The 25,381-nt window shown below is 42.9% G+C and overlaps 1 protein-coding gene across 1 annotated transcript; it reads left to right on the plus strand.

Annotated features, from left to right (window-relative positions):
* The first annotated feature begins 19,537 nt into the window (after positions 1 to 19,537).
* On the plus strand, positions 19,538 to 25,047 carry crip1 (cysteine-rich protein 1). The gene is made up of 5 exons (XM_061082763.1): positions 19,538 to 19,678; positions 23,147 to 23,241; positions 23,721 to 23,778; positions 24,612 to 24,656; positions 24,829 to 25,047. The coding sequence occupies exons 1-4, from the start codon at positions 19,639 to 19,641 to the stop codon at positions 24,647 to 24,649; spliced, it is 231 nt and encodes a 76-aa protein (XP_060938746.1). The 5' UTR covers positions 19,538 to 19,638; the 3' UTR covers positions 24,650 to 24,656; positions 24,829 to 25,047.
* Positions 25,048 to 25,381: the final 334 nt, after the last annotated feature.

Genomic DNA, 25,381 nt, shown 5'->3' on the forward strand with positions numbered 1-25,381 from the left:
TGAGGGCAGTGGATGCATCTGACAGGATTGAGAACGATTTAATCATATTCATATTTATACAGCACTTCTCAAAACCAATAAAAGCCAAAAAAGCAAAATTCTGAGCCTGGAACTAGCGCTAAAAACTGGAATAAGGTAAAAATCTGGGAATGTGCTACAATAAAACGTTTTAACATTGAACTACAACCAACTCAGCATCAACAGAGCTATAATGAAGGTTAAGCGTCTATTCCCAAAAGCTCTGGGCCTGTGTTCACTCAGTCTTACCTACAATATATGAGCAACTTTAAACTCTGTTGAAAGCAGTTATAGACTCTTGTTACTCGGAGGCCTCCAGTAAAACCAGAGGAAACGATTGTGTCATTGCACTAAAGTGAATATTTAAAGCAGCGAGTCTTTAATGTCATCGCAGCAGCAGAGCGAGCGCTCAGCAACTTTCCCCCTGAATGAATCACTGGGTTAAGTGGGTCGCTCGCAGGTCAGACCAGTTACACACTGAGATTTACGACGCAACACAGACACATCAGGTTTCTCAGTTCAGGTTATAAAGAGTATCTTAAATAAAACATTCAGTAAATGCTTCATAAACACACTGAGGTGTGTGGAGCCATAAAGAAATCCCCTGAAGACATGTTCCATTTTTATTACAGCTGTGTTTTATGATATTGTCATTCTTTGTGTTTATACCACAGCATCCACTCAAGGTTTACAGCTATAATAGTATGTTATAAACCTGTTGTTGGATATTAAAGGTTTTAATTTGAAATGACATCGTAAACCTTGAGTTGTCGACTGCTCGAGTTCAAGGAGCGAAGGAAACCGGTTAAAGAGGCTTCGTCACCTTTAATGACCCTTGAGGATGGATTTGTCCTTTAGGGGCCGGGGACCTGGTTGGAGGGGACAACTTTTTACTCTAATGATTTTTATTATATTACCATATTTTGTGTATCTGTTGTGTTTGCCTATTTTCTTTAAAACTATATAAAACCCCATTTAAATTAATTGGATCTGGGTTTTTTCGTTTTTATCCTCAAGATTCATGAAATATTCTCTTAGAAAATAACAGAAATGTTGAAAAACATCTTCTGTCAATGTTGTGGGAAACTTTTTCCTGGATGTGCCCACTGATCCAGATTGGCACCAACATTAAATGGGTTCTTCTTTTGGTAAAGCTCCACCCCTCTGCAGCACAAACATTGAAGTGTGGTCTATTAGTTGAATTGTGTGCCTGCATGTTAAATAACTTTTATTTTCATTTTCTCGCGTGGGAATAAAGTCACTGGAATTCTATAAATTAAACACAATCTTCACGTTACCTTGTAAATTGCAGAATATGACGTCCTCAGCTCACAAGAATTGACACGACTTCTCTGTTCTGCTTCCTGTTCAAACATGATGATTGACAGCTCTGACACTTCCCACCGCTGCATGGTTTCAGTCTTACATCACTTTTTGTGACAGTTTCACTCCACTACAGGTGCAGTAGCATTACCGCTCACACACACACACACACACACACACACACACACACACACACACACACACACACACACACACACACACACACACACACACACACACACACACACACACAGGGGCTGCACGGCTGCACACTGTGTCATTATTTCAGTCACAAAACTAAAAAATATGAATCACCACTTTCGATAACGCCCGTTGGAGACGTCTTTGTGCCGTTGTTCTGTGTTTGCCTGGATACCAAACTGATGCCATCATGTGGAGCCTTGCCAGCCGCCTACATGCGGAGTCGTTATTGTTCTCAGTCCGGTGACGACAGACACACACACACCTCTGACTGACGGCGGCCTTGTGATGGAGGCCGCCGAATGAAACCATCTGTCGCAGATAAAATTAGACACACAGGACTTAACAGAGAGCACAGATCGTCCCCACCTGCAGGACGAGTGGGCCCCAGGCTTACAGAGTTCACAGCTTCAGTCAGGTCGGCTTTGCTTCAAGTTTCTATGCTGAATGCAAAACGGTCCTTTCCTGCCTTTGTCAATTTTAAACTTTCTGTATAAAGGGCTTAAAATCATATTGTTTTCACTATTGATTCAACTTCAAAATGTCAAAAGTTGTGTAAAATGTGCTCCAGTTTCCCCAGAGACGGAGGTAACGTCTTCAAATGTCAAAAACCCAAAGGAAATTCAGTTTAAAACACTGAGGAAAGTCACAAATATTCATGCGAGGCACAGTTTTTGTACCATTAAGTCAAACTGCAGCAGAACCAGCTTGTGGGTCTTTCCTGGAGGCCGAAGAGGAACCACCACAGACCCAGTACATAATGAACTTTACAGTTTAGCAGTGGAAAAGATTTGCATGTTCGAACCAAAAATACAAGCAATGTGGACAATATTCAAAGGTGTGAAATTCAAATGGGGTGGAGGAGAGGGTTGTTGACAGCAGCCTGACAACACAAGCCAACATCGACCGTCAAGCAGATTTAGATCCTGATATTTTTTTAATCCCGACAGGTGCAGAGATAGAAATTGAATTAAGACAACAACGTTTGACTTTTGGAGCAGCGCAGACACGTCTCTCAACGGAAAGAAAGATCTGAGGAAGAGAGGAAATATTCTGCAGGATCTCATCTCTTCTAAAAAAGCAGCTGATATTTTCTCGATCAACAATTTAAAAAACAACAAAGGCATCGAGTGTGGCTCATGTTCCCGAGCGCTGAATGAATTATCGAGGCGCCTTCGTGATAATTAGATTTGAATAATCTGCCCGGTGATAATATAGACTTGATAATCGAAGGGAAACTTTGCGTGGGAGTTATGATTTTGATGTTTTTTCCAATAGCACCTCGATCCAGACTGGTTCAGCAGTGACATCTGACTGATGGTTCCCATGGGAGCTCGACCTGTTCTCCCAGTAAAGTTCAATCGGATCCTGTGTGTTAGTGGAAGGCGTCAGGGGCTTTATCAGCTCTGTCCTGCTCCTCTTCACGGTGACAATCCCACATCCTTCCAATGCCCCGATGGTTTTCCATTTCGTCTCGCTGAAGACACTCCTTACTTGTCCCGTGTGGTGATTATCTCGAGCGAGTCAGTGAGAGGAGAGAGAGGGGCAGGTGTGAGGGTTTAATAACAGAACAGCCCTTCAGCCTCCTCCTCCTCCCTCTGCTCACAACATCCTCCCTCAGGCTGCTCAGGCCCGTTTGAAACCCACACAGCCAAATGGATCTGTATTTACAATGTAAGGAGGATATCATGCAGCATATTTAAAAACAAAGGCAGAACCCCAGAACCTCCTTGTTACCCCGACGGCCCAGACTCTCTCTCATGGTGCCCAACATGAGGAATCACTCAGGTGGGTCGTCTGCTGCTGTTTCGACATCAGACATGAAACCCTGGCGAGCTGCGAGCGTCCGGGCCTGACGCCAGGACCCTCCCTCCTCCCTCCTGTCTCCTGCTCTCTGGATCCTCTGCGTTTCTCTCTCCCACCGCTCCCTCAGGGCCGGCCCAGCCCACAGTGAAGGGGCTTTTATCATGCTTTTGTAAAGGGAGCTCCCCTCTGCACAGATATCGGTAACAACCGGCTTGTGGCAAAGTCAGGGAGGATAAGAAGTGTTTTTTGGCTCAGAGACGGTCGACGAAGCCAGAACATGTCATATAGATGAGTTAGGACACAGAATAAACAAAGGGCAGATAAATATGGCAAGAATATAAAAACTTAAGAAAACTGCAGTTACCTCCCTGGTGGCTGTTTACCTAACCCACCAGTGCAGACATAGGAGGCCAACGTGACCTTTGACCCTTGACCATTAAAATATAATAAGACCTTTGGGGTAAAATCGATTCAGTTCATCCATTCCAGTCAATGTGAATACGTGCAAAATTTCAAAGGATTTGCAAGATTTGACTTCCAAGTTCTTGAGATGCAATGAAATTCCCTATGAGTGTTCCTGATACACCATGCTCACAAGAACATGAGATCACTGTGACCTTGACCTTAGACCTTTGACCACCAAAATCAAATCAGTTCATCTTAAAGTCCAAGTGAAAGTTTGTACAAAATTCTAAGAAATTCCCTCGAGGCGTTCCTGAGATGTCGGGTTCACAATTCAAAATGTGCTTTGTGTGGCCACATCGAACTTGACCTTTGACCTTTGATCATAAATCGAATCAGTTCATCTTTGAGTTAAACTAAATATTTGCATCACATTTGAAAACATGACCTCAGGGCCTTGTTGAGATATCGAACAACCTTTAAAACATGCAGGCTGGAGTCGCTCCTGGAATCAGATGGAAGCGTTTGAAGCTCTCGTTTCATCTCGTCTCTGCCTGAAGCTTCGTCTCTCGACCCTCCGGCTCCTTCTGCAGCATCTGATCCACAGAGAGAAGCTCTGAAGCCACGTGAGCTGCCCACTCTCACTTCTGAAAATATCCGATCGGTTACACAATGCTCGGCCACACCCTTCAGACAGGAAGCAGCTGCTGAACCGATCACTTGGAACAGCGGGTTCGCCCCCATCACGCCGCTCCTCAGGCTTTTCTCCCTTTGCCACTTTTTCCTGTTATTCAGCTCATTACTGCAGGTTTCCTCCTGTGCAGCATTCTGCAAATCACAATGCATACCTGCAGGATTTACAATAGAGAGTTACTGAACGTCTGCGCCACAGAGGAATTGTGCTCAGAATAAAAGAGCACTCGGAATTAATATGGAAAATTCAGTGGCCTCTGTTGGCCTGTTGTTAAAAGGAAAGTTGGCAGTCCATTCAGGTTCTAGACCTTTCTCTTTCTAATTCTGTAAAGCGGATTGGAAAGCCGAGGCGGTGCTGAAGCAGAGGAGAGACAGCACAGAAAGTTCTGGTGGGATTGAGCCCAGAGATCGTAGGTGGGCTGCTGCACTGGAATCCATCAGTGAGTCATCCTTATATGACATGTTCATTAAAAAGAGAAGTGGAGGGAATATCACTTCATTCATCAGGACAGAGCTCTTAAAACCCACCGTTCATCTCCTCCTCCTCAGCAGCGAGCTCCAGACAGAGAAATGGGACGACTGGACGGGGACGCTGTGGAGAAGTTGGCAGCTGCGGAGCCAGATGTTTCCCTAGGGAGATGGAGGAGACCAAAACTGAGCTAGAGGGAGAATTTGTGATTAACCACGACTGCTCCAAATCTGTCAGTGTTGAGTTCAGGGCATGGGCTGTAAATAAATACAGAAGACATGACGTGGAGCCAAAAGTGAAGCCAAAGCATCTTGATCGCCCCCTGGTGGCTGGCTGCAGTACACGTCATAAAGTCTGCCTCCTCCATGTTAGCAGATGGGACACAAAGAGTCAAAAATCACAAGTAAAGATGATTTTCTATTTTTCTTTTGTAGTTTTTCAGTTTTCCAGCCAAGTTTGCTCTTATTTCGTTTTTGATGCAATAATAAAAAAATCATAATTAACGGCTGACACTGACTCATGATTGGTCGAGCTTGTGAATGGGCGGGACCTTGATCCCCCAGCTCCATCTCCCTCTTTTTCTTGAGGGCGTCATTTGCCCAAGATGGCTGCGTTCGAATCCAGGATATTTTGGCTTAATTTCTAAGTAGTGGGAGGAAGTGGAGACGCATTGTTTATCTTTGTATGTTGTCTGTTGTCTGTTTCCATGAAATAAAAGCTGTCCATCCCGTGTGAGTAACCCTGAAGAATGCATGATTGAACGCAGCAGCAGCAGTCGTGACTAAACGCATCTCATTCATATCTCTAATTGAGCTCAGATTTAAAAACAATGACCTAACCCCCCCCGGGCCCGGAGCCACTGTGCACACAAGCCTCCATAAGAAACGGTTTCTCCTCCACTGCACAGACCAGGAGACAATCGTTTAGCTGCTGATGAGATGAATTCTGGTTTTTCTGGTAGTGTCTGAACACACGATGGGTTTACATGTCCTCCGTTCATGCAGCGACGGGTCCGTCTGTGAGAGCTTGTGTCTGCGTCCAGGGCCGCGCCCGCTGAGGTCACAGCAGCTTCCCTCATCGCTGAGCATCCACGGAAATTGGCAAAGTGTCTGTGCACAATGGGCCCAGTGTGCACGCTGCCAGACCGTGATGGGAAACAAGCGCAGGAGGGGCGCAGCGAGCAGTTTGTAGTCACTTGTGGAGGAGGATGAGCGATGAGTGGAATGTCAACGAGAAGAGACGATAGAGAGAGAGAGGAGAATGACAGGGAGGGACGAGATGCAGATGTTGACGAGCGCTCAAACGGGACACACACACACTGGAGGGGAAAGTCAAAATGAAGTTAGAGGTCGTTACATCTGTTTGGATTCAAGTTGAAATGCTGTTTTATTCTATTTCAAAATATGGAAAATTACGCACAGTGGCTGCAGGACAACTTTAGATCATATACACACACATGTCTGCTGTTTTACATTTACACGTTACGTCTGTCCAACTGCAGACACGAGACAGCAAATGGAACCTGAACCAGAGCAAATCTCTCCAGGATCTCAGCTCTGCACCCACGTCGCCTGCAAAGACCCCAGCTGTTGCTCGCACATTATTTCACAGAATTCCTCAATGTTCCCACATTGTGAAAAAAACCCACCACAGGGACCCTCAGGAGGCCGACACTTGGGAAAACAGTTTCTCTGCGTCTGCCTTTCATCCGCCTGGCGAGGGAATCGAGGCCTGTTTGTGTTGTTGGGAGCCGGTAACCATGGAGACGCTGGTTTCTCAGACAAGCCGCATTCCAGGTTATTTCTAACATCTGTCACTTTCTGTATGATTTGGAGAGAGTCTTGAACGCTAAAAGAAATCTTCAAGCGGATATTAGAGTTCAAAATGATCGTGACACAACTCCCGATCCAAACCTGTCTGCAGATTAAAACCTCTCATAGAAATAACATGTTATTAGAGCCTGATTGCTCTGCGTCTGTGGTTGGACGGGCTCGGCAGGGTTGGCAGAAATGTGGCTCAAAAATCCCCCCGCCACAAGAGCTTATATTTGATTTGGTCCAAGGAGAAATTTTATCAAGGAAAAACCACCGGATTCTTTCGCTTGCATCCAACAGGAAGGAATGTGGTCACAGTGCACGCTGCAGTGTTTAGGAAAACATCTCTCAGAGGGTTTGTGATGAACAAAGATGATAAGTTCAACCTATAATCGTCTTGTTATACATTTGCACGTCTTATATGATGCAGGAGAAGAAGCAGGATATTCACAAGGTTGAAAAGCTTTGGGTTTCTGAAGTGTAGAATGGTCAAAACTGGAGGGAAGCTGTGTGATCTCCGACAAGCCCAGTGCCCAATCTCACTATGTTAAGACATCCCATCATTCTGTGCTGTAGTGGTCCGCCATGCTCTAAGTTGTCCTGCCTCAGTTAAATACTGAACCAAACGTTTGAGCTGAGATCTGTTAATTGCTCCAGGGCTGCATTGCCCACAAAGATTTCACCATCCACACAGACGTCATCGTTTCAGCTGGAGTTGAACACGGACTCGCAGGTGACATGAATTCCAGTTCTGTCTCTCTCACTTGCAAGAACTAATCCTTTACTCTTTAGTCTGTGTGCCTGTACGTGCACGTTCACACCTGCATAAATGAGTCATAAAAACTTTCTTTGCAGAGAATTTACAGTGTCATCTCGTTATTTTTAGCTTCACAAAAGGGGAAATGGTTAAGGATTGGATCATGACACTGGGATACAAGACTAATACTGTCTTCTTATGTAAAGTGAACGACATAATACCTACATTTACTTATGTTAAACTAGTGTTCTTAACTTATTTCTAACCATTGAGTTGATTCAACTCTTGTTTTCCCTCAAAGACATGAAACTGTGTTCTACTGGGTGAACTGGACTTGTGTTACTGGAGCAAAACCTCAGCAGTGCACATGTGCAGTCGAGCCTTGCAGGAAACATCAGGCTCTGGTGTGCTGGGGGTAGTTTCCATAAATTGTTGTGCATGTTATCAGGATTACAGTTACATGACAAACACCACAGAAGGTGCACGGAGGACAAAGAAACAAATCTCGGACCGCACAATGCAAAACTGACCTCACATCTGGAAAGTCAAATGCCTCCGACATTCAGCAGCTGTCAACAGATGATATTTCTGAACCAACTCTGTGGAAGAACACAAACAGACTTGTGCATCCTTTGAGGGTCTCTGATGGACTGAGGCCAATCCCGGCTACAAACAGACATGCACCCTGGATTATTAATGTCTCTCTGACTGCAGTCTGACGTTCACTGGCATTCACCGATTCTGTCCGAAGGAAAAGGCTGATTGATTTTCCGGCAGCGACGAGGCATAAATATCATGAGGTCTGTTTTTTTTTCCCGTCGACTCGGTGAACTCTCCAGTTGCAGAGAGAAAATTGTGCACTGATCATTTTCCCAATAAAAGTCACTAATAGTCTAAAAGTGACTCGTGGGAAAGTTCACGATGTCAACTTTTATCCCGATCGTTGTAAACACGTCCTGTCGCTGTAATGTAAACTACATTTCTGCAACTTTATTAAGTTCAGAAGTTATAAAACTGTCTTTTTCATCATCATAACCTCAATTATTGATCGACCGTGAAGTGAGCCCGGTTAAAGTTTTACAGTGCGTCACTGGTTACTATAGCGAGACTTACAAGGAAACTCCCATGAATCATTAGTTCAGTGATTGATCTGAAGTGGGATTTCTGTGGCATTTACGGGATAAAAATAAACATCCAAAGCAGTTCTGGTCGGTGATTGCTAACTGCAGCACTCTGGACTTAAGTTGAAGTCGACCACGAAAAAATAAAATCAAAGAGAAAACTGCAGTGTGATGTAAATGGCTCCGTTTGAGTCGGTGGATGAGGTGAGCGGCTGGATCGGTGGATTTCTGCTCGAGCACTTTACAAACCTGCTGTGGAAACCTGCTACATTTACAGAAGTGTTTGTGGTTATTACAGTGAAATAAACTCTCTCCAGCTGCCACTCGAATGTAAGTTTTATCCACTTAGTGCTGGAATAAACTTGACGACAAGCAGCCGACTTTAATGTGTGGACCAAACACACAAGATCGTTGCTATGGAAACTCTATTTCTGTCACTTAGAAGGGAAAAAAGATTCTTATAGTCATCATAATAAAATAATCGCAATTCTTAAAATGATGTTTTCAGCTTCAGCATTTTCCTTCTTATTCCACATTGATTTTAAATTTGATCAGAAAAAATAAACTACACCAACTTGGAGATACATAGTTTCCTTTGGACCAAAACAGTGTGAAAGTAACTATAGCAACTAAAGGTGCAGCATCTTCTGTCCTTTTGTCTTGGTCTTGGTTTTTGAGGTCGTTGTGGCAGAACGCAAAATAATTCATCCATTCTCAAGAGAATCTGAAGTTTAGCCTCAAACGCAGACGTAGAATTTGTTACTTGTTTTTCTCCAAGTCCAAGTTGGTGATGCAGTGAAACATTTGTCCATCTACTGAGAACCTTAAAAAGCTGTTGAGGGAAATACTTTGAGACTTTAATTGTTCCGACTGCGAGCCAAGTCTGCAATGAGGTGAGACGAGACCCCCCCGGGTCCTAAAAACTGACAAATGAGTCTAGAACTAGCGACTTAAAGTCCCACGTTTGCTCTAATGTGTTGTCATTTATCTTCCAAAAATATGAATAACCCCTGCGTGCCCTAGTGGTGCTGTAATAAAGCAACTTGATTTGGTATCGCAGTCACAATTTGGCCCTAATGAGTAGAAGCCTTCGCGTGTTTGAGAAGCTCGGAGTCACCGGAGTGGAAGTCGTGAACAACCGTGACTCTGTCAACTGGTGCTAAACGATGTCTCCGCGGTCACGAGCTATTTGACACCTTCGGGTTGATCTACGACGAGGACACAGTTTACTTTGGAGGCCGTTCTGGATTCAGACGCCCGCCGCAGAAATTTGAGGGCTGGAGTTTTACGAGCGGGCAGAATCAGCCGGAGCCTTAACAAAGGTTGCAGCATGTGGAACGTTTGTGTAGCACCTGGGTGCAGACAAACTGGTTGGAGCAGAGCAGGGTTGCATGCGAGCAGCAGCTATGTGAGATGGGGGGGGCCGGGCTTTAAGGTGAAGCATCGACAAGAGGAACAAAAATGAAAGAGCAGGCTGTGGAAGTACAGATAGGAAAGAGACTCTTCCAGCTTCAGAACTGCAGGGAAGAGAAACCCTTCACTGACTGGCGGCAGTGGGAGGGGCAGAGGTCAGAGAACAAAGACGGGATTGTCAAACATAGTGTCAATATTTAACCAGCAGTGTTACACATAGTCCAGCCGCCTATTTTTATTCGTTCATTCATGTAAGGTGAAACCACAGCATTGAATTACAATCACAAACACAGGCAGAGGAGAAAAGCTTGGGTGGGGGGGGGGGGGGGAGTGGCTTTTGGCTTCATGGGTCCAATGAAAGAAGTTCAAACTACTTTACTGATGTATTATCAGTTCAAATTTAAACATTCAGAAGATACCTAACTGCTTTAATATTGGTCTGGAGCCGAGGTTTTATCCATCTCCTACATGTAAGTTAAAATGTTGATGCTCCTCTTAGCTCTGTTTTTGGTCTCCACCTTCTACTGATGTAATATTTGGCTCTTTGCTACATGCTCCTTTATGTCCAGTAGCAGGTCGTGTACTGGTTTTCTCAATCCAGTGGTTTTCAAACATTCACTGAACTCAAACAGTTTCAAGAAATCTTCCCGAGAGGTTGTATGTGAGAAGGTAAACGTCCGAGTCAGCTGCTCACGACATTTTCTGGAACTTTTTCCACGCCGGACCCCAAAATATCCTGAGAATATCTGAACGAGTGATGACACACCAGGAAGTGACGTGAAGACGTGTGTGTATGTGATCTAAAGTTGTCCTGCAGCCACTGTGCGTAATTTTCCATTTTTTGAAATAGAATAAACGTGAAACTGCTACAGAACAAATATCTTCTGTCTCTGAACTCGTGCAATGTGCAGACCCAATTTTTTTGACATTTTCCGGAATTCATGTCTGAAAACATCTAATGAGATCGAGGATGGAAAAAAAGATAATAAGCTGAGAGTGTAATCGATTTTCACTATTGATAATAAAAACGCATTGATTTGTGCAGCTTTAAGAGCTTAATATTTTTTATGATTAGGAAATAAGGGATAAAAGCAGAAAAAACATGTAAAATAGGTTGTGTTTAAACAGCTGTCTGGAGAATTCATCAGGAAACACTTAGAATCAGTGACGTGAAATCAGGAAAACCATTAAAACCCATTAAAACATGTGGGTCTTAATCAGCCTAAGCTGATCTCTGCTGCTATTACTCGACATATTATCCCGCCTTGAACCTCGGCACCGTTTTATATAAAGTAATTGTATGATTGTGGAAAATTGGAGTCATGCCTTTTGAGAACAAAATGCCCCTAATTCGATCCAGAATTCCTTTGTGCTGGTTACATTCATTCAGATAATAAGTTCCAGAAAAGCTGCTTTTCACAGGAAATACAAGGTTTTACTGTAAAACTGAGGCTCGAAGTGAGGAAAGAAACGGGTTTGGAGTATTTGAGCGACCGGCTGATCTGTCTCTAGACAGGTGGAGATCTGTTAGTACAGTATATTTAAGTATGTTGACCCCAAGCACAAGGACGTCATATTACCCAGAAACCCTCACTGTGTGAGAGAGACCTGAACACAGCTGAGAGAACAGAGACTCGCGTTGTTAACGTTGAAATATGATGTTTCTCTCTCAGTCAGAAATGAAAGCACGTGAAGCAGGTTAGAGTTTAATGAACAGACTCGTATGAGCAACAAATCTTCAGGCTGCGAATGAGGCTCCGGGGGAAACTGAGGGTGAAAAGCTGCAGTGGTTAAACCAGATGTTGGTTCTAGACAGTCACTCCAGAGTAAAAGCATGATCTGATTTGTCCGAGCAGAAGGTTTCTGGTTTTAATTTGAGTTCACATCCCAACTTTTAATTCACAGATTTATCCTATTTACTGAGTTTAAATGAACTGATGATATAACCTGATAAATTAGATTCAGAGTCTGGGTTCAGTCTGGATTTGGTGTTTTTTATACGTTCACTCTTCACTGACCCTGTCCTACTGTTCCTCTTTAAAATGTCACAAATACATTACAGGCTGCAGATTTACCACTTGTATTTAGTTAAAGAATTAATTACAGAGCTAAATCTAAAAATGTCACATCTTAATATACTTCTATGTGTCTAATCTTGTACATTTGTATGTGATTGGTGAATTGCCAGTGAGTTTTTAAAGATTCACCCATAGGACAACTTGAAAAACTCATTATTTAAATCAGGTACCTTTGAATTTTGTAATCTGGATTATTTCCTTTATTACGTCTGAGCTTACTTTTGTTTCAAAGTTACATGCACACAATGGCCTTCTTGTAACCCCAATTTTATTTGATCATTTTAACTTTTTCACATTGTTGTATTTGATGTCTCTCGTTCAATGTGGAAATGCTGCTTATACATGTTCAAATAAGTTATTGTTAAAACTTGTTAAAGCTTTGTGCTGTTTGTTCTGTACGTCGGGTGCAGGTGACTGGAGAGAGACATTTTTTCGCACGTCTTTAAAAGGAAATGATCGCACCGTGTCCTCAGAGAAATGCTGCCTCTTCATTTCCTGTTATTAAGGAACTCCCTGTTGCTATGGCAGCAGATACAACACAACAAACAACCTCCAGTTGCCAAGGATATTGCAGCGTATAGCGCAGTGTTTATTTGTTTGACCTTTTCTTTTTCCTGCTGAATACTTGAGCTCCGGCCAGATCTGACTGCTTTTCATGGGATCCTTTTTGTTTTTTTATCATTAAAATCCGTCTACAGGCGTGGTTCTATCCTGATGGTGCCCAGTTTGAACCTCGCTGCCCTGACATTTCCCATGCAGCTCCACATGCTCGACCTGCACTTACCCCGGCTCACCGTGTTTGCACATGCATTGTTGTAAGAGTGTGCATGTGCATGTTTGTTTTGATTGAAGGGCCACAGCTGAAAGGCATCAGGCTTAAACAGGGCTTGAACCTGTCTTGCAGAGCGGAGCTGGAATAATGAGGTGACATGTTTGAATCCAGGGAAAGAAAAGGAGACAGAACCTGGACCCAGGATCATGAGAGAAGGTTTTTCTCCTCCCTCCTCTCTTCACACGGCTGATCAGGAGAAGGCTTGTCAGGGCAGATTCAGTTCTCCTGCACCTTTCAATCAACAAAGCCATTGACATATTTCACAATAGACACGAACAGAGCATCTTAGTTGTAAGTCTTTAAGATGTGTATTATGTTAAGAATACCTTCGCCCTGTATTTTCACACCCTATACTTCAGTTCAGCGGCTGAACCTGTCACTGTCACGCTGCCTCCACGTGCACGAGGGATTCACACGTAATAACACAGCATGTAATCCACTGTCATTCCATCTCACTGATAACAGATTCACTGTTGGCTGTCTTCACACTGGATCAGAGCTGTTTGAAGTCGCTGCAGGAGGTCGAGCGTGTCGACCGCCGAGCAAAAGGTCGGCGGTTTGATCCAGTCAACTAGAAAAGTGCTAAATAACCACAGACCATTAACTGCTGGTGGTTTATATTTAGAGCAAAACAACAGCAGAGCTGAGCTGCAGATCTCGTGTTTTGCAACCGTAAGTTAAAAGATGAACTAAAAGTATTGAGGGAAACTTCGTGAATTAACTTAACAAAGTTTTTTTAAGCAAAAACTATAAGTTGCGAAGTTCATAAAGCAGTGGTTCTTAACCTTATTTGAGGTACTGAACCCTGCAAGCTTAATCAGTGCATTCACCGAACCCTTCGTAATTGGAAAATTCAATATGATTTCTTCAAAACATAGGTATATATTTTGTTAGTGCACAAAATGAACCATGCATCAGTTGCACACAAAATCACTGTGTTCAAAGAACAAAAACAACCATGAAAAACAACAAAAACATAACTCAATGAATATTTACTGCAAATCAATGTGACTTCTGCCTTTCAGATACAAGTTCAGAAATGCGTGTCTTGACCTTGGCAAGTGCCACTCTCATATAATTTTCGCAAAAGTCTGTTCCTTTTCTTAATTTTTATGTCTACCATCCTTGAAAAGGATTGCCCGCAAAGATACGTTGTAACAAACGGTGTGAGTATCTCAAGGGCTTTCTTAGCAATATGGGGGTATGGTACGATTTGGTGAGACCAAAACGTTGAGAGCGTTGTTGTTCTGAAGAGTTGCTGTTGAAGCTGGCTCTGCTGAATGACGTTCAATCACAACAGCCACAAGTCGACTACTGAGCGCACCAAGTTCCCCTCAGCACAGATATCAAACCTAAGCAATGTGGCGTGATCATCTGCAGCCAATGACGGCCAAGCGGAGCGTGACGTCACGAATAATACGAGTGGGCTGATTTTATTTTGTGTAACACATTTTTACTAAGCAACTAAGTATTTGTAATCTGACAGGCGAAGCAAAATTGTGTGCTGCCAAATTGTGGGGAGCCAATTTTTTGACGGCCGACAAAAACGGCCTGACATTGCTAGTGTGAACCGGGCTATACTGTGTGTGTCCTGACCCCTGCCGAACCCCTGAGAGTGACTCACCGAACCCCTGGGGTTCGATCGAACCCAGGTCAAGAACCACTGTCATAAAGCCATGAACGGGTTGAATTCTTAGATTATACATTCATACTGTGTATAGTGCACGTAAATGTAACATGGAACTTGTCTGTGTTTCAAAATATGTGAAAACTGTAAAGTCCTACATGAACCACGTGGGCCGCGGCCGAACCGAAATGAAAGTTTTTTAGCTTTTCGAAACAACATTTGTCACCGAATTGCAATAAATCGATCCACTCGTTGGAGCCTTGGTTGCTCAAAAATGGACGGAAGCATTCAAGATGGGACAACCTTCCAATGCAGCCTCTGAAGGATGCAGGTCCTGAATTGAGACAGACTACATGTGTCCTCCTCCATCAGGCTGAGCTGCTTCCTGGCTCCTCGAAGCCTCCTCTGGGTCTCACAGATCTGACGGAGGGAAGGTCCACACCCGGCTTGCTTTACATCCAGATGTCCCTACAAACAGATAGTGTTTGCTCTGCGTGGACCCTGATCCGTCACCTCGGGTAATTACAGTGCTGCTGCTATAAATTGTGCAAACCCCAGAAAGCATCGGTACGATTAGAACAAGCAGAGCGAGGAGTTATTTTCAGATTAACGACAGGAAATTTGGTTTCAATTTGTCGCTCTGCAAGTAATTTTCAGACTTTCTTCCATTAATCTTCGAGCAAACCGAGAAGCCGGTCTAATTCTCCTTATAATCTGACGCACATGGAATTCAAACATCATATTACATCTTTTTTTACTCTTGGATGACGAGCGACTGTTTTCCTTCTGTGATTTCATGCTTCAAAATGTGCGACGTCCTGTAAGTGAGTCTTTACTTTGCGAGCTGCTCATACAGAAGCTCCTCTGTGATTGGTGGCTTTGAGCCAAGGGTCACGCTGAGCGCCGCCTGTTTGGATCATATGAAATCACAGGTCAAAGGTCACAGCACAGCCTCCATGTGTTTGGATGATGTGAACGGAATGTGAAATACTGGTGTGATTATTCTCCCAGAGGAAGGAGATGACATAGCTTTTCAGTTGGATTATAAAATGCCAAATCCAACCCCAATAAAACGACAAGATCTGAATGTGCAGCTTTGTTGGAAGTTTTCTAAAGTTGAAACCATAGACTGAAGCCAAAGTGTCTTGATCGCCCCCTGTTGACTGATCCTAGTACACGTCCTAAAACTCCATGTTAGCAAAGTCAAAGCACATACAAATACATTTTTTCTCAAAGGTGGTTTCTGTCATTTTAGGTCCAACTGTGGTTTTAAAGATTTGATTTTATTAATTATTTGATATGTCCCTACTGCGCAGAATCCAGTTTACATCGGGAATATTTTGGCTTCATTACTGAAGAGGAGGAGGCGTAGTTGCGTCGTCCATCTTGGTCCATTGTTGATGTAGAAATATAGATTGTAGATTGATTAACATAACTGCCTAATTCAAATGCTCATAAATCAAATGCCCACTGATTCAAATGCTCATAAATTCTGTTGGAAAAAAGATTGAATCTTTTATAGTTATTTGTTTATCGACCTTAGATTTAGCTTGAATGAGTCAAAACATTCTGAAAGCAGTGTTCATCTCCATCAAAGTCCCAGAATAACATGAGGAACATGACGTCACGGTCCTCAGAGAAGAAGCTGTACCTGCACCGAACCGTAAATTGAAGCTTCTTCTCAACGACATTGCACACAGCGTCTGGATGTGACTTGTATCCTCTCTCCTTGATTAGCGGTGCAGACCATGAAAGCTCCACGTTAGTCTTGTCTAGTTCACAGGAGGAGGTCCGATCTCTGATTACTTCGGCACTTACAGAGACGAGTCGGTGGCACATCGACCACAGACGCTGGACGAGAGCCCAGTCGACCCCGGGGCCGAGGGAAGGCTGCTGGAGCGTGACCGCCGGCGACCTGGGAGAGGAGCTCGCTGATTCATCTGCAGAGCAGCAGAGCTCCTGCCTGATTTAATGGAAACCAGGGAAACTCCTCATTCTAAAAAGACTTCAGGGAGTCGACTATTCACCAAACCCTGCAGGTGCATCGGTTTTCTGACCCACGGAAGTCGGAAGTTGCAACTGGAACGTCCCCTCAAGATGGAATCTCATCTCTGAAGCTCAATGAACCTCACCACCCCCGACTTCGCAACCCAAGATGGCCCCTCTATTAATCAACAGTCCAATTACTGTCTGTCAACTTTTGACTGAGGTGTTATTAAATGTGAAACGCAGCGTGATGTGTTATAATGAACTGGTTCGTTAACAATGGCTGTCAACTTTGTTCCTGTTCAACTGGAACGCCATCATGTCAGGTTAATGGGTTTGTGGTCATCCCGAGCCCTCTGTGCCTCCACTCTGCAGGTGTGTCACGGATGGGGGGGGGGGTAAATTGTGTGTTTATCCTCACACAACTTCAGTCAAAGGTTAATGGAGTATAGACGAGCAAGGTGGAGACTTTTATCAAAAATCGCCCTGAAAACGTCCCAACCAGGCAATAGGAAAATACTAAAGGTCACTGATGTCGTCACCCTGACAACATCAGTGTGTTTGTGTTTGGTTGCCATGGCAGCGTCGTGACAAGGATCCTCGGAGGGTTTGATATCGTTCGAAGTCGCTCAACGATAACGGAGCTCAGATACTTTGCTTTGAAGTTGTGTCTGTTGGCGCAGAATGTGTAGACGCAACAGAAAAGTAAGAATAACAACCCAACAACAAACCCCATCATGCACACACATGTACACACACACACACACGCACACACACACACACACACACACACACACACACACACACACACGCACACACACACACCTCCAAGCCTTCGGATGGGATCAGAAGTCGCTCTGCAGCTGGGTGTGGCCTCTGTGTAATGATTACACCATAGATCGTATATACACTGAGGACAAAGTCACAACAGACACACAACGTGGTGTAATCACATGAGACACACTGTTTCCTCAGCTGTGCAGCTACTGGTCTGTTTAACACAACCTGCAAACCGTCATAGTTTTAATTCATAATCAACTTTATAAAAGTGGATAATGTTTCAATGTTTATATTCATTTCAATGTGAGCAAGGTTTTGTTTTCCCGACTGTTCGACGACTGTCGGCAGGAATCTGCAGAAACGACTCAACTGGTTTTATTAGAACCTGGTGCAGGATGTGGGCAGAGGAAGAATTCATTTTGGTAAATTTCCTTTGACGTTTTCTTTTGTTTATATTCTGTTTTAACTCGTTCATGACTTTTGCTGAAGTGTCTGTTTTTACTTCCCCCTTTGCTACTGTAACATGATAGATCATCTGACTTGTCACACCCACATACAAGAGAACTTCACAGGAGAATAAAAGAAGAACAAATCTAAATCAAAACGTTATTTGTTTGAACGGTATTTTACATCTATCCATAACTTTCATCCATCTCAAGTACCATCAGTATACATATAATAAACAACTACATTTAAAGATGGTGTGTCTCTCTGACTACGAAGCAAAACAAAGGTGTGAGTTTGTGTGTTCGTGTTTGTGTGTGTGTGTGTGTGTGTGTGTGTAGAGGGACTTTGACTTGTATTATTCACAGGGTGGGTTATCTTCCTCCTCAGCAGTGAATAGTGGTGGAGTCATATATCAAGCAGATTGTGATGGAGCAGCAGGGAGGCTCCTCTACTGACGTCACAGCAGAGAGTGAATAATGAAGGATCAGAACTCAGTGGTTCACCAACTTGACTTTGGTAGATGTGAACTGTTATATTAGGAATTCAGATATTAATTATCATACAAAGTTTAACAGTTTGACCACAAACAAACATCTCTCTACCATCTCCTTTACATAAAGTCCTGTTCTGACTCTGACTCTGTCTCATGAAGGTGTGAGAGCAAACTGGACCTGATGACTTTAAAAAAAATAAAAGGACTTCTGTTTGGTGCATTAATAATTGATGGTTTGTATGATTAGTCATTTCATATGAAATATACCCCAGTGATTAAAAGACACAGAGTCTTCAGGCGTTGGCCTGAAGACTCTACACTTTAGTCCCAGTGATGAAACACCACTGAGAAGACTATTCTTTGGAACATTAGTTATATATATATATATATATATAATGTAATATTGATATTCAGTGAGGTTTAAGTGCTCAAATCATCTTATACCTTGATCATCTTTTCTTATCTCATTTCTCTTTCATATACATCTTTCATATCTTTCTCCTTAGAATAAGAATAATATCAATATATTATTATCATTATTTCTTACATGTTTGTACATTCTTCATCTTCATCTTCGTCTTCGTCTTCGTCTTCGTCTTCGTCTTCGTCTTCGTCTTCTTCTTCTTTATCTTCTTCTTCACAGTAGTAATAACTTCTATATATTTATTTGGTAGTTTTCCAAGCATTTTAAAAGAAATTAGTGGAAAAGCAACTAATTAAATCAATGAATTATCAAATAATATCATATGTGTTACAGGGCCGGGTCTAGGCAGGGGCAAGAGGGGGCCTGGCCCCCTCAAATAAATGTTGTGCCCCCTCACTAAATCCCAATTTATAATAATAATAATATAATAAAGGACAATGCCCCCTCAAGATTTGTGGCTGCCCCCTCATACATGCCTGTCTAGACCCGGCCCTGATATGTTATGTGATTTGTTTTTCTAAAATGTTAATCACTTCTCTTGACCCCACACTTTAATGGTTACAATCTAGATACATTTGACATACACACAGTTTAATGGTAAATTAAAAACGTACTTATCCATTTGTGGTCATATAAATGCCACAGAAAGAGGGCGAATAAAGTGCAGTGGTCTCATTCTTTAGTTTAAGTGGGGCATGATGTTTTGTGCAACACACACACGCACACACACACACACACACACACACACACACACCCACACACACACACACACACACACACACACACACACACACACACACACAGAAGCCTCTCCCCTCTGGTTGCGGTGGAGCTGTTTCGCGCTATAAGAAGCGGAGGGAGCGCATCTGCAGCTCAGAGCTGCTGCGACAGGTCACTTGTCCACAGCAGGAGAAGCTTCTTCACTTTGTCTGCAGAAGATCCGCAGCTGACAAGATGCCAAAGTGCCCGAACTGCCAGAAGGAAGTTTACTTCGGTAAGAATGATGTTGTTGTATACTTTTAAGAGAACAAGAGTCTTTTTCTGTGCAAATGAGGAAACAGGAAGCTGGATTTCACCATAGTGACAATAAGACGAGCACATGACTGCAAGCACATATATATAAATATCTAGTACACGTATGTATTTTAAGAACTAACTAATTCAAGTTTTATATTTGTATTTTATTGATTTTAGTTTTGCAAAGAAAGTTGCAGAGAATTTACTCCATCTCTATTACACTACTGCACCCACATTCTTAATAATGCACAAGTACAAACATACTGAGTTATCAGCAAACTTCATTATTATTGGTGCACAGATACTTTAATGCTGCAGCTGGTTGAGCTGGAATCAATTTTAACTGATTTACTGTGAACTTTACTCACTGTATGTACATTGTACTTAATTTAGAGTATATGCATATACAACGATGCATAAAAGTTTATGTAATGTAGTAATACGTTTGTGGACACAGGTAGAATGAAGCAGAAAATGTAAATACTTCGTTAGAAGTACCTCAGAATTGTGCTATAATTATAATTATAATAGTAACGATGCTGATTCTAGTTCTTTACTTGACTCAACTCAAATTTGAATAATTTGATTTTTATTTGTATATATTTACATTGTGGTACTTCATTGTTTATTGTAGTAAATTATCTTAATGTTTCTACCACATATTATCATAGATTAACACCAGAACTGTACTTTTATAATGTAATATTTTGAGGTGACGCTACTACTCTGAAAAGTACCTGTCGCCTTGAATTAGATGTAAAGTCAAATATTTCACCTCTGCAGCATCCAATCTTTTCACTTTTCCTGTTAGTAGCCTGAAAAGTTCACTGCCCTGTGCAAAGTTTCTCTCAGATGTTGCTTCACTCGCTGCAGGAATCAAATTCTCCTTCTCCATGACTGATTAGCTGCATGAATAATGACTGGATGGAGCGGAGGAGGCAGGTTCCCTCCGTCTCACGAGGACCACGGTCAAAGAGCGGATGAATTACTCCGCTCTGGGAGGAGAGGGATGGCTCCATTTAACTCACGTCTTAATCCATTTTCAAGATTGTCTCCGGTTCAGTGTAGAGCTGCAGGAGAGGGAGTCTTCTCCAGAGAGACGCACAGTAACTAAATACAGAGCCAGGTCTTTGGAGTGTCAGTCAGACGAGTTTACTGTGAGACTGATGAGCCGTTGCTTCCATTCTCCCCCTCTCGTGGATGAACCTTCCTCTTCAGGCCAAGACAAGCAAACCAATTTGTTTTGGCCTGAACAAACAAGCCAATCTCTGTTTTTTCCATACAGGAGAAGGGAAAAATGCAAAAGTCTGGCTGAGGCAAAAGGCATCTGAAAGAAAGATTTTATCTTGTCCAGGGAATTGGGTTCTGGACATTTTAAGAGTTTGGCTTTTACAATTGCAGCAGGAGATTTCCTGGGTCAGACTAACAGGAACATTTCCGGATTGGGTAGAACACGAAAGAGGTTGGACACAACGTATTACATTCCGCTTCGTAAATCCGGTGTTTTCTTTAACAGCGATATTTGTATTTGCCTCCATCGCATGTTTACGACATCACCGACACACCCACTCGCACGCTGTGAATGTTCTGGAAATGTTCCTGCTGTTTTCTCACATGAACCCATTCAGACATGTTACTGGTGAACTGGGAGGAAGAGATCTGGAAAATGTCCGGAGCAACTGACTCGGACATTTGCATTCTCACATACACAACCCGGTCCAGGACCTCCGTGCATGTCCTAAAGCAGCTTCAGTCTGTGATAATAACAACTCACTGCTTCAATCCCCTCGTCTTCCTCCTCTTCCTCCCCCTCCTCCTCCTCCTCCTCCTCCTCCTCTTCCTCCTCCTCTTCCTCCTCCTCCTCGTCTCTCCTTCTCGTTTACTACTCATCCGTCTAAATGTTAATCTGCCTTCAGATGGAAACAATCAGGCTACTGCTGCTTCTTCCAGCAGGAACCTGGTCCAGCTCCAAAACCAGAGAATGCTTCCCTCTTACTGGAAAACTAATTACTTTTTTTTTCCGATCGTGAGATCACGGAAGCGAAGAACCTTAAATGTCTCTGTTGCTTTAAAACCGCAAGATCATTAACCTTAAACGAATGAGAGCCAGTTAGCTTGTGAGGCAGAGGTAGGAAACCAAACTGGTTCTGTGCGGAGGGAAGAAAACCTGTCAACCAGCTCCTCTCAGTTAATTGTCGGCTGGATGAACTGTAACGAGAGCAGGTCCTGCAGACTGAGACACTTTAACAGTTTTAGAAACAAATCTAAAACCAGCATCACCACAGGCCAAACAAACAGCCCATTCCAGACAGGCAGGTTCAAAACAGCCATTGCACTGGTTGATATCAGGCGATATTATCTGTCCACCAATATATCAGTCAATCTCTATTTTCTAGCGAGACTAAGTGTTGTATAATAGTGGGTTTTGGGGATGGAATGAAGTGAATGTCTGTTTTTCCATTCAGATGTGTGTGTTTGTGTTCACTGGACTGACTCCAGAACGCTCCGGGCAGCGGGAGTGAGATCAGATCGGATTATTCGTCCTTCTGTCACACCTCATTCCATGTCACGTTATCAGGTTGAACAAACAAAATCAAGCTCTATCAGATCCACGTACAGTCAAGAGGAAAACACGGGCGTGGCCGGGGACGGACTCTGTGTGAGACTCCATCGCCGCTCGGTCGGGCAGGGCGCCAGTGTTTGTTCAGTCCACTGGTTTGCTTTTTTTTAAGTTAAGTACAGTAATTATTTCGGGTCGGACTGGACGTTACCATATCCGACCGCATTTTTCTGAAATGTTTTTGTGGCGCTGGCCTCAGGGGCTGACCCCACCCGGCAGCACTGTCCCTGTTGTGTAATCTCATGCCCCCATCAGGCTATTTTTAGGGAGGAAACATCATGTCATATTCTCATGTTGTGGGAATGTGTTCAGGCTGGTGGGATGACCCGATGGTCCCGGAGGTATTTACATTCGCTGTCCTCCCTCAAAATCTGCAGATGTCGATCCCGTTTTGTGCTCGTTAATTGCGCCACTTCTTTTATTTGCAGCATTTCCTCCGCTTGCTTCTCGGAGGCTACGCCCTCTGACCTCAGCAGCTTCATTTCCTGTCTTTGCTCGCAGTGTTCCCTCTTCTCAAAAGTCGTCCTAAACCTTCTCTGTGCCCTTCTGTAAAAGGCTCTTCCCCTCTTTTACTGTCCTCCTGGTGGGTGTTTGTGATGAGCTCTGCAGATAAAAAGAGTCTTTATCGGAGTTTATGAGGCAGATTCTTCAGAGACACTGAGTCCAAGCACCACACCCAAACAATGTCCTCCAACCGATCTGTAAACTGTACATCTGGTTGGTTTATAACTGGTATTGGGCCAGGATGCACTGCACCAGGAGCTGAAACTATTGTGGTGAACTGATTGTTAACGTCTGAATTCTTTCTCTCTCTGTGTCTGGCAGCTGAGAAGGTGACGTCCATGGGGAAGGACTGGCACCGGCCCTGTCTGAAGTGTGCTAAGTGCGCCAAGACTCTGGTATCGGGCTCACACGCAGCGGTGAGAAACCTGGAGACACAAACACCTACAAGTCTGTTAAATCCTTACTAAAGGGTCAAGGGTCAGCATAATAATAATACGATATAATAGAATATGATAGAATATACTAAAGTGTCAAGCTGGAGGAGGACTTTCCACAACCTGGCAGCCCAAACGTGTTTTTAATTTATGACTCTTCTAATCTTCTAATCATCTAATCTGTAACGTTTTATAACTAATCTGGAATTATTGGCTAATAATTATGGAAAAGGATTTAAGGGTCGTTTTTTTCTCTTCAACACACTTTTCAGGGAATAATGCAGATATCTTGATTTAACAGCCGTGTGTGTTCATTTCATAACGTGTGCAGATACTCAACTAAAATACATGTTGCAGTGGTTTTCTTGTATAGGAAGATGTTTTATGACCAATACATCTTTGAGGTTATCACACCACTTCCTTTAGATGTTTTGACATTTCTGTGAATTCTTCTGTTCCAGCGTGAAGGAAAGCCTTACTGCCACAACCCCTGCTACAGCAGCCTGTTCGGACCCGGTGGTGAGTGCTGCTCCCTTCATCTGTTCAACACCACGAACGTTAAACCAGGAATAAAAAAACAGCGACTGAGAAAGTGCTGAAAAATGTACCTAAACAAATGTTCTCAAGTAAAAGTGAAAGTAGCATATGCACTTTTCTACTTGAGTGAGTACTTGCTTGTAAATATAGTTATTGTCAGAGAAGAATGAAATAAAAGAGGTTGAAGGTCTCCGGCTAAGAAGCATGAGTGAAATGCATAAATGAAAACATCAAGAAATCCAAACACAAGGAAAACAAGGTAAACGCCTAAAACATAAAAAAGTCCAAAGAACAGAAAATCTTTGAAAAGATCAAAAAAGGTCAGAGGTTCACAACCATAACACTTCAAGTACTAAAGGTAAAAGTACTTGGAGAGTTTGGCCTATTCCAATTTTTAGATGTTTCTTGTATCAATGGATCAATTCAATCCTCATTGCATTGTAAAAATGTAGTTGAGTATAAAATCTGAAGATATTTGCTGATATATGAAGTACAAGTAAAAGTACTTTGTTACATCCCACCACTGGGAAAGCCGAGCAGTGTGACTCAGGCTCGATCACCTTTGTTCCCTGGTGTGAGGATAATGTTGTGTATGTGATAGTGCTGAGGCTGTTAATGGTTCAGTCAAAGCACGCACTGTCACCTGATAGCATCACACACACACACACAAACACACACACACTGTAAACCTGTAAACAGCCGTCAGGGTTTATCTCCTGGAACTTTTTGTCCAGTTTGCGACCTTGAGTGTATTTCCTGCTGTTTTTATCTCCTCTTTAAACCTTTAATTCTTCTTTACTCTCTTCCTCTCTCAGGTTTTGGCCACGGAGGAGCCGAGAGCCACAAATATTAACCGACAGGTAGAGTGCACACGTCCCTTCATTCACTCGTCCCTCAGCTCATTTGCTTACATCTGTTCCTGTCGTGGATTTTCATGACATTTGTTAAGACAAACACAGACGTTGAGCGTAAGCAAATGTCTTCTCGTACTTTGCACCGACTCACGTGTTTTCTCTTGTGCTTCATCGTCAGGTTCAGACCTGGCAGTGAATATTGTTGCTTGGAAACTCGATGGAAAACGCCAGCTTGATGACGACTCCCAGTAAAAACCAGCAAACAAGCCGTGCTCTGATTTAGAGGAAACATTTGGAGTGTCTGTGTTTTCATTCATAATACAGTCATGAAGAAGTCGTCCTCGAGTCTCTTCCTGTTCGAAATGTGGACATTTTGATTAAACTTTTTTAAAACTTGTCTTATTTTTCTTTCCTTTTGTCTATTAGTCTCTTTTGGATTCTTTCTATGAAAACACAATATGAGAAGGTGCTCTAGTTGAACAAATGTAAAGTCCATTCAGCACTTGTGTGTGTTGCCTTGTGTAATTGAATCTATGTTCCCTAATCCATTTAAACCTATGACACATGCAAATGTTTAACATTTTCTCTGCCACAATAGACTCTTGAACCCTTGAGCCCTATTCTATCTGGTAACATCACCTTTTATACTTTAATAAATTAGTGAAACATGATGATGAATTTAAAATCATTGTCGCAAGATTATGACAAACAACAACAACATTTAGATGATC

This window comes from Limanda limanda, chromosome 12, assembly GCF_963576545.1.
Source record: "Limanda limanda chromosome 12, fLimLim1.1, whole genome shotgun sequence".
NCBI classification, from domain to species: Eukaryota; Metazoa; Chordata; class Actinopteri; order Pleuronectiformes; family Pleuronectidae; genus Limanda; species Limanda limanda.

Bases quoted from the DNA above. Each gene is read 5' to 3' on its own strand.
- crip1 (XM_061082763.1), top strand. From the start codon at position 19,639: ATGCCAAAGTGCCCGAACTGCCAGAAGGAAGTTTACTTCG. The intron at 23,242-23,720 runs GTGAGAAACCTG...CTTCTGTTCCAG, and splicing joins TATCGGGCTCACACGCAGCG to CGTGAAGGAAAGCCTTACTG. The intron at 23,779-24,611 runs GTGAGTGCTGCT...TTCCTCTCTCAG, and splicing joins CAGCCTGTTCGGACCCGGTG to GTTTTGGCCACGGAGGAGCC.